We start from the raw sequence: 12,937 nt of genomic DNA, 5'->3' as shown, positions 1-12,937 counted from the left end.
TCTCTGGATGTGTCAGGTAGAACCGTGCTGTTCGTAACGAAAACAAGACATTTACTGCCACACTCACCCTATCCGGATTGATGTTCAAGGCATCACAGAGTTTGCCTGCAAAGTGCTTAGACCTCTCAAAGCTTCCTTTGCCAATGCTGTACGACCCATCTAACAGCAGGAGGATATCTACTGAAGCAGAGCACTGCATCACTGCAAGAGAACAAGATACATGCTGTCAGGATGCACATTTATACTTAGGTCACAGGTGACCACAGAATTCAGTGAGCCAGGTTTACAGAAAAAAAAGAAGGAAAATTCAGCTGATTATCGATTTCTCTCATCCAGAGAGAAACAGCAAGAAATCCGGCATATGGGATTTCCACTGTATTGTCCTGGGGCCAGCCTTGGAGTCCCCAAAATCTAGTGAAAATCTAGGAGGAGGGATAGCTCAGTGGTTTGAGCATTGGCCTGCTAAACCCAGGGTTGTGAGCTCAATCCTTGAGGGGGCCACTTAGGGATCTGGGGCAAAATCAGTACTTGGTCCTGCTAGTGAAGGCAGGGGGCTGGACTCGATGACCTTTCGGGGTCCCTTCCAGTTCTATGAGATAGGTATATCTCCATATTATTATTATTATTTGTGGTCTGGCCCCCAGCACTACAGTACCAGAAACAATTCATCCTTGCGACTTGGGGTTTCCCATATGCTCACCTTAGATTTCAGTAACCTAGAGAGTCTTTACCAGTTCAATTAAAGCAAGAGTATAAAAGCTCTTAGTTAACATATTCAGTGATTCTGTTTAACACAGAGACAGTGCAGCTAAGCATCCACTAAGATGCTCCACAGGATGATGTAGAAAAGGCTGAGCAGCAAGTGACTGATTATAGTTTATATGTGGATATAGAAGACTTGAGTTGTAGCAGTTGTAGAGAGGAAGGATGGTCCAGTGGTTAGTGTTTGCGTAGGATTTAGGAGATAAGGATTCAAAGACCTTGCTGAGCTACAGCCTTCCTGGGCAACACTGGTAATGGGGGCCATAAGACAGAGAAGTGCCAAATCTAGGATTAGGCGCATTATAGAAGGGCAAAAAATTAGAAGTGGTTGAAAAAGTAAAAGATAAATTACATGAAAAATGTCAATGTTGTTGGAAACAAGCCATTATCTCCTCCCCCCTTTTTTACACTCACATCTTTGAAGCTTTTATCAGAACAGTTATCAACATTTGCATTTTGATAATGTGTGCAAAATACATTTCAATGCAAATGTTGCAATACGTTTAGCAAAAATAAAGACATTTCAAAGAAGTCAACAACTTTTCAACAACAAAAAGAAATCTATTTGATTGAAAAATTTTAATGACCTCTTAAAAAAATTGAGGAGGAGAGCAACCCTGATCTATGCTGAGAGAAAGTAGGTTTTGGGTGGTGGGAGAATAGTTGGCTTTAAAAAAAAAAAAAAGGGACCGTCCGCTGAATTGCCGCCGAATAGCTGGACGTGCCGCCCGTCTCCGGAGTGGCCGCCCCAAGCACCTGCTTGGCAAGCTGGTGCCTGGAGCCAGCCCTGGGTCAGGTGACCCGGCCCACTGATGCATGTGCTTAATTTTAAGCAGCCCTATTTGCTTTCCTGGATTGGAATGTTCAGCATTTTGCAGCCCTACATGAGATATGTCAAACGAAAAACAAGTTACAGAACCGCTCCCCGACAACACCACACGCACATATACACAGTCAGAACTTGCAACATATCTAGTGGCCAGTTGAATCAGACACATTTTGTCCCTGAAGAAAGCAGAAAAGCCTTTTTTCAAACATGCTATTTTAAAAACACAAACTATCTGATCAGCTCTGAGGCTTTGGCTAGATCAGCCTAGCTTCGGGCTGCACTGAGATGATGTCCTGGTGTCACCTAGGCATGTGCGAACAGGTTTGCTCAGTAATTACTAGCTGCTGGGAGTGTCCGCGCCAAGGTGGAAGCTGATGGTTTTCACTGACAAAGATTAAACCGAGGCTCCCTCTTCAGTCCCTGCAGAGACACTCAAACCAAAACACTTCCCTGGAATTTGGGAAAAATCTGGCTAATAGGGAAGAGGACACGGCCCTGACATTGGCAGAGCAGCTGCAAATCCTTCCAGTTTTTCAGCAGCCTGTCACAAGCATGACATTCAGCTCAGGAAGCAGAGCATGCATCGCATTGCTGCGTAGGGGACGCTGGTTTGGAGGCAACCTCAGAAGTCTCACTCCTCAAAGCAGGGGAGTGGAATTATCCTAAGGAAGCATGGTTACGTAGTGGCTCCAGAGAAATGGATGGAAAACCAAAAGGCACCTCCTACCCCTCATGCAAACTTTCTCCCACCCTGGAATTTCCAAGAGATCAAATGGAATCTTGGCATAAACTATGGCCTCCCACTGAGCTGGAACCGATAAGCAACTACTGCAACAGCTTGCACGTACAGGACATCCTTCAGCTGAGGATCTGAAAGTGCTTTACAATGGTGAATTGGTTAAGCCTAGAGATACGTTAGTATTCCAAAAATCAACCTGTATTATAATGCTAGATTGCTTTAGATTCTCTGGCCTTCAGTTTACCTGTGATCTTCACAGGCTCCTAATGGGAACCAATTATCTAAATCCCTTAAAATGAGTGTTTTGACACAGCAAGTCAGCAGCAGAGCCGAGAACAGAATCCAGAAGTCCTGACTCCTAATCGCTAGTCTAGCAGTAACTACTAGACAATGCTCCATCCCGAAATACATGTGAACAGTTGCTCCTCTGCCAGGTAACACCAGGAGAAATTTTAAGAGGGGGGAAAAATTCACTGAGTCCTTAATGTCAGTGCTATGTTCAGAGCAAATTTTAAAGACCCCTGCAGCATTTTTGAGGGAAACTGAGATGCAATGTCAGAAAGCAGAAAGCAGTAAATACAGAAGAAGGTGTAAAGGGTGTTCCATCTATAACTGGAGTCCTTTTTAATGGTCCAGCTATAAAAAAGCATTTGTGGCCAGTGCCCCTCTCCCCCCCCCCAGTCACTTCTCCTCCCAGACACATTTTATCATCACAATTGTTTCATTCCTAGTAGTGAGAAAGTGTGTTTATAATTAGGATTTTCTAATGCCAGATTATAAAGGGTTGAAAGTTTTAAAGCATTCCATTCTGGGTCGCCGGGTTTTGTTATACGGTAACCTCATTCTCTCAGAAGTCCTGTTCTTTGCAAGTTCATTCCACTCCTCAATCGGCTGGAACACCAAAATTAAGACAACAGTTCCAGACAAGCTATAGCAGGCAAACTGGGCCTCATTGCTAGTGCTGTTCACACTTCAGCAGCTCTGCCTCCATGTTTGAAATCAAAGCAGTGAGACCCACCAGTGAGGTGCGTAACTATGAGCTTCGTTGGTCATGTCTGCTCTGCATGAGTATTCACACAGCCCAGATTAAACTCCAAAAATCCTGCCCTAACCCGTACTGGGGTCAGTGACAAACCCAGTAAGGATTCTCCGGAGACTCTTGTGTCTTACTGGGGAAAGAATCTGGAAGACATGTCCCCATGACATTACAAAGCCACCCAGAACACTGCTAGGAACGTCAGTAACCATATTAATATTGTTAGCTGCTCCATGTCCTAAACAACCAGATACAGATATTAGAGCTATGAGGTAACATCTTTATGGAACACCATGCCCCTGCGTATAACCCTGAGTAACAAACAGATCAAGAGCACCAATGCACAGTGTATCTGCAGAATAATGCCCACGCATTTTTTTGTTTTCCTTGTGCTCATTGGATTCTCTCCAGTCACTTTCAGTTGCTGCAGTAGCATTGGCTAGGGACACACCTGGGCTGAGGCTGTTACAGCTTGGCTAATGTATGATATAGAGATAGTTCAAAGCAGCCTCATCTTATCCGATTGTTTTTCTATTGCTGCATAACTAAGTCCTCCTGGACTGCTGTTTCTACAGCTGTTGCAGACTTCAAATGAATGTAATTAAGAAATAAACACCCAGAATGAGGAGGAAGTCTCTTTTCCATCATTCTTTAAGTCTCTAATATGATAAGGATGAATTGTGTGTTACAGACAAGTTCAAAACCAGGCAGGTCCCAGCCGACAGGAGCTTACGCTTTAAGTTGGACAATGGACACTGGAAAATGAAGGTCACGGTAAAAGATCATGCAATATAATTTTGTTACATACACCTCTATCTGACTATCGAGGTACTTAATATGATCCCCACCACCACGGATGCACAAATAACAACAAATTGATTCTCACAACACCTCTCTGTGGGGAAGCATTATCACCATTTCACACACGGGGAACTGAGGGACAGAGAGATGATGTAATTTACCAAAGATCACCCAGGAAGCCTGTGGCAGAACCTGGAACAGAACTGAGGTCTTCTGAGTCACTATACAGTATCTTAATTACAAGACCATCCTGGCTCAGACTATCCTGTTGGTTCCTCTGTTAAACACATAACTAACTTGAGTGGGGAACCAGGGGTTAATATGCTGAAATATTACATTGAGGTTTGAGGGAACAAATTTAGGCAAGAAGTCTGAAGTGGTGGAACAGAAACCAACTGAAATAAACGAGCCTGAAATCTGAAAGAGTAGATTGAGGTTGCAAGGAACATAGCATCTGGAGGAGTCTTGATGTAAGTACCCATTGGGGGGAAGGGGGAGTTAGCAGGGTGGAGGGTGAGCGCAAAAGCAGGGGGAAAGGTGATGTAGGCAGCAGTAGCAGAGCTGGGCAAAGCCTTGAAGGATTTATGGGGCCCTATGCAGTATTATTAAACTGGTGCCCCTGTGCCTGACGGCAGCCCGGGCTCGCAGCCCGCGGGGGAGGGGCAAGGGACAAGGTGGAGAGTCACAGTTCCCCATAGAGACCCCCATACCCTCTCCCTCATGCAGGATGCGCGGCGCCAGCACATTCGCCTCTGTGAATACGGCCCCTGCCTAAGGAGACTGCAGCGTGCGCTGGGTGTGCGGGAGCCAACCTGCTCTTACCTGCTGTCATGGGCGGTGGGTGAAGCTGCCGCTTGGGGAGGCTAGCTCCCCAGCCCACCTCTTCTGCCTGTGGCCCCACCCATGCTCCACCCCTGCTGTGCCCTAGGCCCCACCCCCACTCTGCCCAGGCCCCGCCCTCTCCCCACTGCCTCCCTCCTCTCTTCCTTCCCCCTCCCTGCTCACCCCCTTCCAGCCAAATCCCTGAACCCACATGAAGCAAATGACATTAGAAAGAAATTGCAGAAGAGGATTTTTTCAAAAGAAAATGGAGCACGTTTTCTACTGCATGCCAGATGGTACCTAATTAAAAGCACTACATTTGGGAAGAAAAATGTCAGTCACAGGTATTTTGATATACCCTGAAATTTGTCAGATTTATTTGCAAAAACTTTGTAGTTAGGGCAAGTCAGCTGTCCTGCTGAATACAGCATGAAATATTATGGAATAAATGATGCAGCTTTTCTCTGTTTTACATTTTCTTAATCAGTATTTCTAAGCTGATTTTATATTTTAAATGTACTCTTAAGCCTCCATAAAGTAATCATTCCAAATTACTACATAGTTAACTCACTAAAACAAAGACATGATTTTAAATTAATCAGTCACAGAGGTTTAGTGTGTTCATACCAATATTCATTGCTTTTAGAAAAAGGGAACACTAACTTACTTTGTGTGATCTCCATAACAATAGACATGTTTATGAAATTTCACCAACTTTAAAAATATGTTTCTAAAGATTTTAGGTATAACAAAGGATTTTATATCTTACTAAGTACCGATTTTGCTGGAGGGGTCTCTTAAAACTAATCAAATAGTCAGAAGTAAAGAAAGGGAAACTCGTTTGTCCAGCTATCTGGAAGGAAAGGGGTGTTGTCCCTTTAAGGGCTCTCTTCAACAGGGGAATGAAGAAAGAAAGGGATGGACAGAAAGGACAGGAAGACTTCAGAAGCAAGTTTTTTGTACTATAGTAATTGAAATTAAAATGTGTATTTTAGATAAGGGTAGTCTTTTGAGGGATTTATTTAAAAAAAAATGTGTGTCTGAAGATCCAAGCATTTAAGGCTAAAGATGAATACTCAGATTGTGCATCTAAAAATCTATGCCAGGATTTTTTAGAGATGTGATTTTATAATCTTTAGCAATCTTCGAATGAAATATTTTTAAAGCAAATTTTAAACTAAGGTCTGAGTAAATATTACATTAATGCACAACTGTTTTTCTCAGTACATTCAGAAACTGACAGTATATACCTAGGGGTTGGCAAATGCCTGTTAAATGGCTTCATTACCACTTGAATGGCTCTTTAACAGTTTCAGTGTTGTGCTAACAGGTCTGGCAGCCTAGAGGCTTTTTCACTTTTAACTAGACCCCCTCCGGAGGAAGACTCACCAGGCTGCAGCAGCCAGCTGTGGTGGGAGCCTGCAGGAAGGGTCATAACAGGGATAGGAAGAGGCGGGGAGGTGGACACTAAGACCCAGGGGTGCACCAAATTTTTGGGTGCCCTACGCAGCCGCCTATGCCTAAGGATGGCCCTGCTTGAAGGTAAGGATTAGGAGTTTGAATTTCTAGTTTATAAAAACAAACTTACGTCGGCCAGCAGCAGAAATCTTGACAATTGTCTCCTGGTTGGCATGAAGTTCTTGTAGACCCCATGTGAGCAGCACTGTGGGATCAAATATATATTAACCCATTAATCGGATTATTTCTAAAACTATTTAAAAATACTTCTGCAGGGCATTCATTCATGCTAGTGACCCAGACACCGATTAATTAAAGTGGGTGGGTAGGAGCAGTAAAGAATTTGCGAAAACAATGTTTCTTGGGGTTCTAATTTACTCTCTGAAACGTGCCAAGTTTATAACTCAAAATATTTTCTAATTAGGGTTGCCAACTCAGATTGGGATCGGAAACATCAAGTAGTGTTTTGATTCCTGTATCCTCAACAGGAACAGTGAACACGCTGAGATCACCAGAACTCTGTTCTGCAGAAGGAGCATAGCAGGATGCACTAATCAAATAGGTTCTTTTTAAAGTCAGTAGCACTAGGAGATATGATGGTGAAGTAAAAGACACAGCTGACGTGTTATATCAATGTGCCAGCGTACAGCGCCACTTTTCTGACTGCTATGACACACCTCACATTTGGTGGATTTCTAGGCTTTATTTGATTTATAGATTCATATATTCTACGGCCAGAAGGCACCATTATGATAAGCTACTCTGACCTCTTGTATACCACAGTTCATAGAACTTCCCCAAAATAATTCCTAGAGCAGAGCTTTCAGAAAAACATCCAACCTGGATTTAAAAAAATGGTTAGTGATGGAGAATCCACCACGACCCTTGGTAAATTGTTCCAAAGGTTAGTTGCTCTCATCCTTAAAAATGTACGCATTATTTCCAATCTTAATTTGTCTAGCTTCAATTCCCAGCCATTGGATCATGTTAAGGCCTTTCTCGGCTACATTGAAGAGCCTATTATTAAATGTTTGTTCCCCATCTAGGTACTTATAGACTGTAATTAAGTCATCCCTTAACCTTCTCTTTGTTAAAATAAATAGATTAAATTCTTTAAGTCTATCACTATAAGGCATGTTTTCTAATCCTGTAATCATTCTCATGGCTCTTCCCTAAACACTGCAATATACCGATATCCTTCTTGAACTGTGGACACCAGAACTGGAAACAGTAGTTCAGCAGTGGTCGCACCAGTGCCAAATACAGAGGTAAAATAACCTCTCTACTCCTATTTGAGATTCTCCCCTTATGCATTCCAGGATTGCATTAGCTCTTTCGGCCACAGCATTACACAGGGAGCTCATGTTTAGCTGATTATCCACCATGACCTCAAAATCTTTTTCAGAGTCACTACTTCCCAAGATAGAGTCTCCATTCTGCAAGTATGGCTTACATTCTTTGTTCCTAGATGTATATATTTGCATTTAGCTGTATTAAAACGCATATTGTTTGCTTGAGCCCAGAGCACCAGATGGCTCTGGATCAGTGACCTGTCCTCTTCATTATTTACTACTCCCCCAATTTTTTGGTCATCTGCAAACTTTATCAGTCATGATTTTAGGTTTTCTTCCAGGTCATTGATAAAAATGTTAAATAGAATAGGGTCAATAACTGATCCCTGGGGGACCCCACTGGAAACATACCCCCTCACTGACGATTTCCCATTTACAATTACATTGAGACCTCTCAGTTAAGTAGATTAAAAACTGGCTAACATGTGCCATGTTAATTTTATTTGTTCTAGTTTTTTTTAAATCAAGATGTCATGCGGTACCAAATCAAATGTCTTAAAGAAGTTTACGTATGTTACGTCAACACTATTACCAGTTTGGCTGATTAAAGGTAATCTCATCAAAAAAGATATCAAGTTAGTTTAATAGGATCTGTTTTCCATAAACACATGCTGATTTGCATTAATTACATATACCCTTCTTTGTTCTTTATTAATCGAGTCCCATATCATCTGCTCCATTATCTTTGCTGGGATTGACGTCAAGCTGATAGGCCTATAATTACCTGGGCCATCCTGCTTACCCTTTTTAAAAACTGCCACAACATTAGCTTTCTTCCAGTCTTCTGGCACTTCCCCAGTGCTCCAAGAGTTATTGAAAACCAACATTAATGGTCCAGTGAGCTACTCAACCAGGTCTTTTAAAACTCTTGGATGCAACATATCTGGACCTGCTGATTTTAAAATGTGTAATCTGTTTAACATCCTACAGAGAAACTGGTGGAATGGAAAGTGTTCTCTCATCACCATATGATGAGACTACATAATATGTGTCTTCCTCCAATACAGAATAGAAATATCTATCAAACACTTTTCTGCCTTATTATTGTAACGCTACAATTTCCATCTAATAATGGACCATTATCAGAATTCTTTTTGTTCCTAATATATTAAAAAAACTCCTTATTGTCCTCAACTCTGGAGGTCATAGATTTCTCTTTGTGTCCCTTGACTTCCCTTATCAATTTTCTACAATTCCTACCTTCTAATTTATATTCATTACTATCAACTTCCCCTTTCCTCAATTTGTAATATATTATTATTTTTTATAGCTGACTTCACTTCCCCTCTAAACCAAGTCTTTTTTTAACCAACACAGTCTTCTTCCTCGATTGTGGCATTGTGGCTTTTGGTGCATCTAGTAAGGTGTTCTGAAATTATTCCCAATTATCATTCATATTTTTCTAGTTCTTCCTCCCAGCTGATTGGGCTCATAGTTGTTTTCAGCTTTGTGAAATTGGCCCTATTACAGCACGAAGTGTATATATTACTGGTCTGGCCTTCATTCTGCTCGCACATTCTAAGTATGATCAAGTCACAATCGCTTGTACCTAAGCTACTATTAATTTTTAGTTCTATGATCAGTTCCTCTTTATCTGTTAGGACAAGGTCTAAAAGAGAATTCCGCCATATGGCAAAGAGACAGAGACTTAAGAGTGGGGTGCTGCTCCGTGCAGGGCATGGGGGCTGACCATGGACACATCTGAGAAGGACTTGCAGGAGGGACTTGGTCCAACCTGAAATGCTGACAAACCTCACAAGAAGGGGTGATATCCAACTGGGTGTGTCTCAGGACCTTTGTTTTGTTTTCAGAGACCTGTAACTCTCAAGTGCTTTCAGAGCAAAGTTTCTGTGGGTAAGAAATTCCTTTGCTAAGCCTGTATTCCCGGCTTTCCTGCCACAATGTCTCCAGAGGGATTAAACTAGAAGTCCAGAGGCTATAGCCTAAGTGGACCTTTAGGGGTGAGTATGTATTAGCAACTGTGGGGGCTCAAGAGGTTTCAGACACTGATTTCAGCGTCTAGGGTGGCTGGGCAGTAATGCCTCATGTCCCAAAGAAGGGTGTTAAACAGGATATCTGAACCTGCCCTATAGTCCCAGAGCTAGAAATAGTGATTACACTCTCTCCAGAGCCAGTGGACTCAGAAGCACTTGAGACTCCTCATCTGATGACTGTACAGTGGGGGACTGGCCCAGGTTGTAACATATAAGATTTGTGTGAACTTTGCAGCCCAGTCATACATTGGACAGCTATTGCCATCTACATTTGCACTCATTGCTTAACCGAAAACGTTCATCCCTTTTTCACTGCCTCGCTCCTCGCCCCAACTGTGAATATTTTCTCATGTTGAGAGCCACCGCAAAGACCATACACTACTTAGAACCCACTTGAGCCTTCAAAATGGGGCTCAAGCAGCGCTGAGAGTCAACCCTCTACAGCAGAGGTTCTCAAAATGTGGTCCGAGGACCATCAGTGGTCCATGAACTCCATTCAGGTGGTCCGCGGATAGTTCTCTCTAAGGTGCACGCCTGGGCAGCCACACACACAAGAAACTCAAGGGCCACCCACCTAATTAGTAGAGCGGCGCAGGCGTGGCTCCACTAATTAGGTGCCTGGACCCTGGAGAAGATGCACATGTAAGGTGAGGTGGCAGCCTTGTGGGGAATAGATGGTAGGTGGCAGTGGGGTGAGAAGAGGAGGTGGGGGGAATTTGGGACATGCAGGGCTGTGGTGGCCAGAGAAAGAGGCAACTTTCCGCAGCTCCAGGGCTATGGCTGCCAGGGAGAGACAGCCCTCCTTCCCAGCCCCAGCTTGGGGGCTGCCACAGTGGGGAGAGAGGGCACATCCATCACATTAGAAAGGTAAGACTACTGATATTAAAATATGAATTGTGTGCTTTTATTTGTAGAACAAAAGAACGTTAATTATTAAGGTTTTTTTATATAGCACTTTTATCTAAAGTGCTTTACAATAGTTAGCTAATGGTACAAACAACATTTGGAAAGATCATTAAGTGGTCTGCCGAGACCCGCAGAAATTTTCAAGTGGTCCGCGGGGGGGGAAAAAAAAAGTTTGAGAACCACTGCCCTATACTATACAGATTTCCTGGGGGAGACCAGCATTTCTCAAACTGGGGGTCCTGACCCAAAAGGGAGTTGCGGGGGCACAAGATTATTTTAGGTGGTTGGCGGTATTGCCACCCTTACTTCTGCACTGCCTTCAGAGCTAGGTGGCCAGAGAGTGGCGGCTGCTGACTGATGACCTAGCTCTCCAGCAGCCACCACTCTCCAGCTGCCCTGCTCTGAAGGCAGCGCCGCCACCAGCAGCAGTGCAGAAGTAACGGTAGCAGTACCACATCCCCCCCCCCTACAATAACCCTGGTGCCCCCCCCCCCCAACTCCTTTTTGGGTCAGGACCCTACAATTACAGGACCCTGAAATTTAAGATTTAAATAGCTGAAGTTATGAAATTTACAATTTTTAAAATCCTATGATCATGAAATTAACCAAAATGGACCGTGAATTTGATAGGGCCCTACTCATAACATACAAACACTGAGGCCTGGTCTACACTAACCCCCCCACTTCGGACTAAGGTACGCAAATTCAGCTACGTTAATAACGTAGCTGAATTCGAAGTACCTTAGTCCGAAGTTACCGCGGTCCAGACGCGGCAGGAAGGCTCCCCCGTCGATGCTGCGTACTTCGCTCGCCGAGCTGGAGTACCAGCGTCGACGGCGAGCACTTCCGGGATCGATCCGGGGCACTTCCGGGATCGATCCGGGATCGATTTATCGCGTCTGGTTAAGACGCGATAAATCGAACTCAGAAAACCGATTGCTTACATCCGGACCCGGATGTAAGTGAAGACGTACCCTGAGAGTATAACTTGTTCCTGCTGACCTGCCTCTTTATTGCTGCTAGAGACCGAGCCCAGCTGTAGGAATAGTTATCACTGTGCTCATATTCACATCAGGCACGACATGCCATCGTAGGCAACCCCAAGCTGTCAGTATCCCTGCGGCTTTCCAGCCAGGGCAAAAACACTGCTCCTACTCCTTGGAGATGGGACGGGCTTATCGCAGGGTGGATTCTCATGAACAGGATGGTTAGTAATACGTAGCCCTTTCCCCTTTATGTCTAGAAGCTCCTACAGCTGCAAAGTGTCATTAGCTAATGTCTGGCTTTACTAGGTGCACTACTTCAGTGGGTCTCATCCAGGGGTCCAGGGGGGCTACGAGCAGGTTTCAGGGGCTCTGCCAAGCAGGGCCGGCATTAGACTTGCTGGGGTTTAGGGCAGAAAGCCGAAGCCCTACCACATGGTGCTGAAGCCCGAGGCTCTGAGCCCCGCCACCCGGGGCTAAAGCTGAAGCCTGAACAACTTAGCTTTGCAGGGCCCCCTGTGGCAGGGGGCCCTAGGCAATTGCCCTGCTTGCTACCCCCTAACACTGGTCCTGGCTTTTATATGCAGAAAAGCATTTGACACAGCTTGAGAACCCCTGCACTAGTTAATAAGCTATAGCACTGGAAGTGCTGCTAAAAGAAAACTCTGCCCAGCTCAGCCATGAAAGGGTCCAGAAGGTCAAAGCACTTCTCCCCAGGAACAAACTGGAATATGCATTTAAATATCAGGGTTTTTAATTAAAATTGGCATTTCTGAGGCTCCTGCTGGGGACCGCTATGTTGCAGAAGTGACATTTTTGACACTTAACAGCATGGCAGCCCTACTGTACGTTAGAGACTGTAAATCCGCTACCAACCTGCCACTGGTCTGATTTATCAACAAGAAAAGATGCGTTCATGATTAAATACGACTTGAAATTATTAAAGGTCTAATCTAGGCCTAGCATCTGCAGGTGCAGCTCCATTGACTTCAATAGCACTGCACCTGCTGATATCTGGGGCCAGATCCTCTGCTGGTGTAAAGCAGTGGGCCAAATTATAGCACTTGGAGGATTTGGCCCTGAGTCTGAACTGGGCCCTGGCCCTAACATTGCTTTTTAGTATTGCTAATCCAGTATTACAATCAGGATGAGGACTTCTTTTGAAGTCTCGTCACAGTCCCCAGGGCCGGCTCCAGGCATCAGCTTGTCAAGCAGGTGCTTGGGGCGGCCACTCCGGAGAGGGGCGGCACGTCCA

The 12,937-nt window shown here is 44.3% G+C and overlaps 1 protein-coding gene across 1 annotated transcript in view; it reads right to left on the bottom strand.

Annotated features, from left to right (window-relative positions):
- The window catches only part of VWA2 (von Willebrand factor A domain containing 2), a 54,475-nt gene that overhangs the window by 37,965 nt on the left and 3,573 nt on the right, over positions 1-12,937 (bottom strand). The window contains exons 2-3 of the mRNA XM_029911392.1: positions 6,578-6,652; positions 68-201 (exon numbers count right to left, since the gene is read on the bottom strand). Coding sequence (XP_029767252.1) covers positions 68-201; positions 6,578-6,652 — 209 coding nt within the window. The remainder of the gene's footprint in view (positions 1-67; positions 202-6,577; positions 6,653-12,937) is intronic.

The sequence above is a fragment of the Terrapene carolina genome, unplaced genomic scaffold (genome assembly GCF_002925995.2).
Source record: "Terrapene carolina triunguis isolate 2854851 unplaced genomic scaffold, T_m_triunguis-2.0 Scaffold95, whole genome shotgun sequence".
In the NCBI taxonomy this organism is placed as follows: domain Eukaryota; kingdom Metazoa; phylum Chordata; order Testudines; family Emydidae; genus Terrapene; species Terrapene triunguis.
The sequence above is the reverse complement of the archived record's forward strand: the minus strand, read 5'-3'. Positions and strand labels throughout refer to the sequence as shown.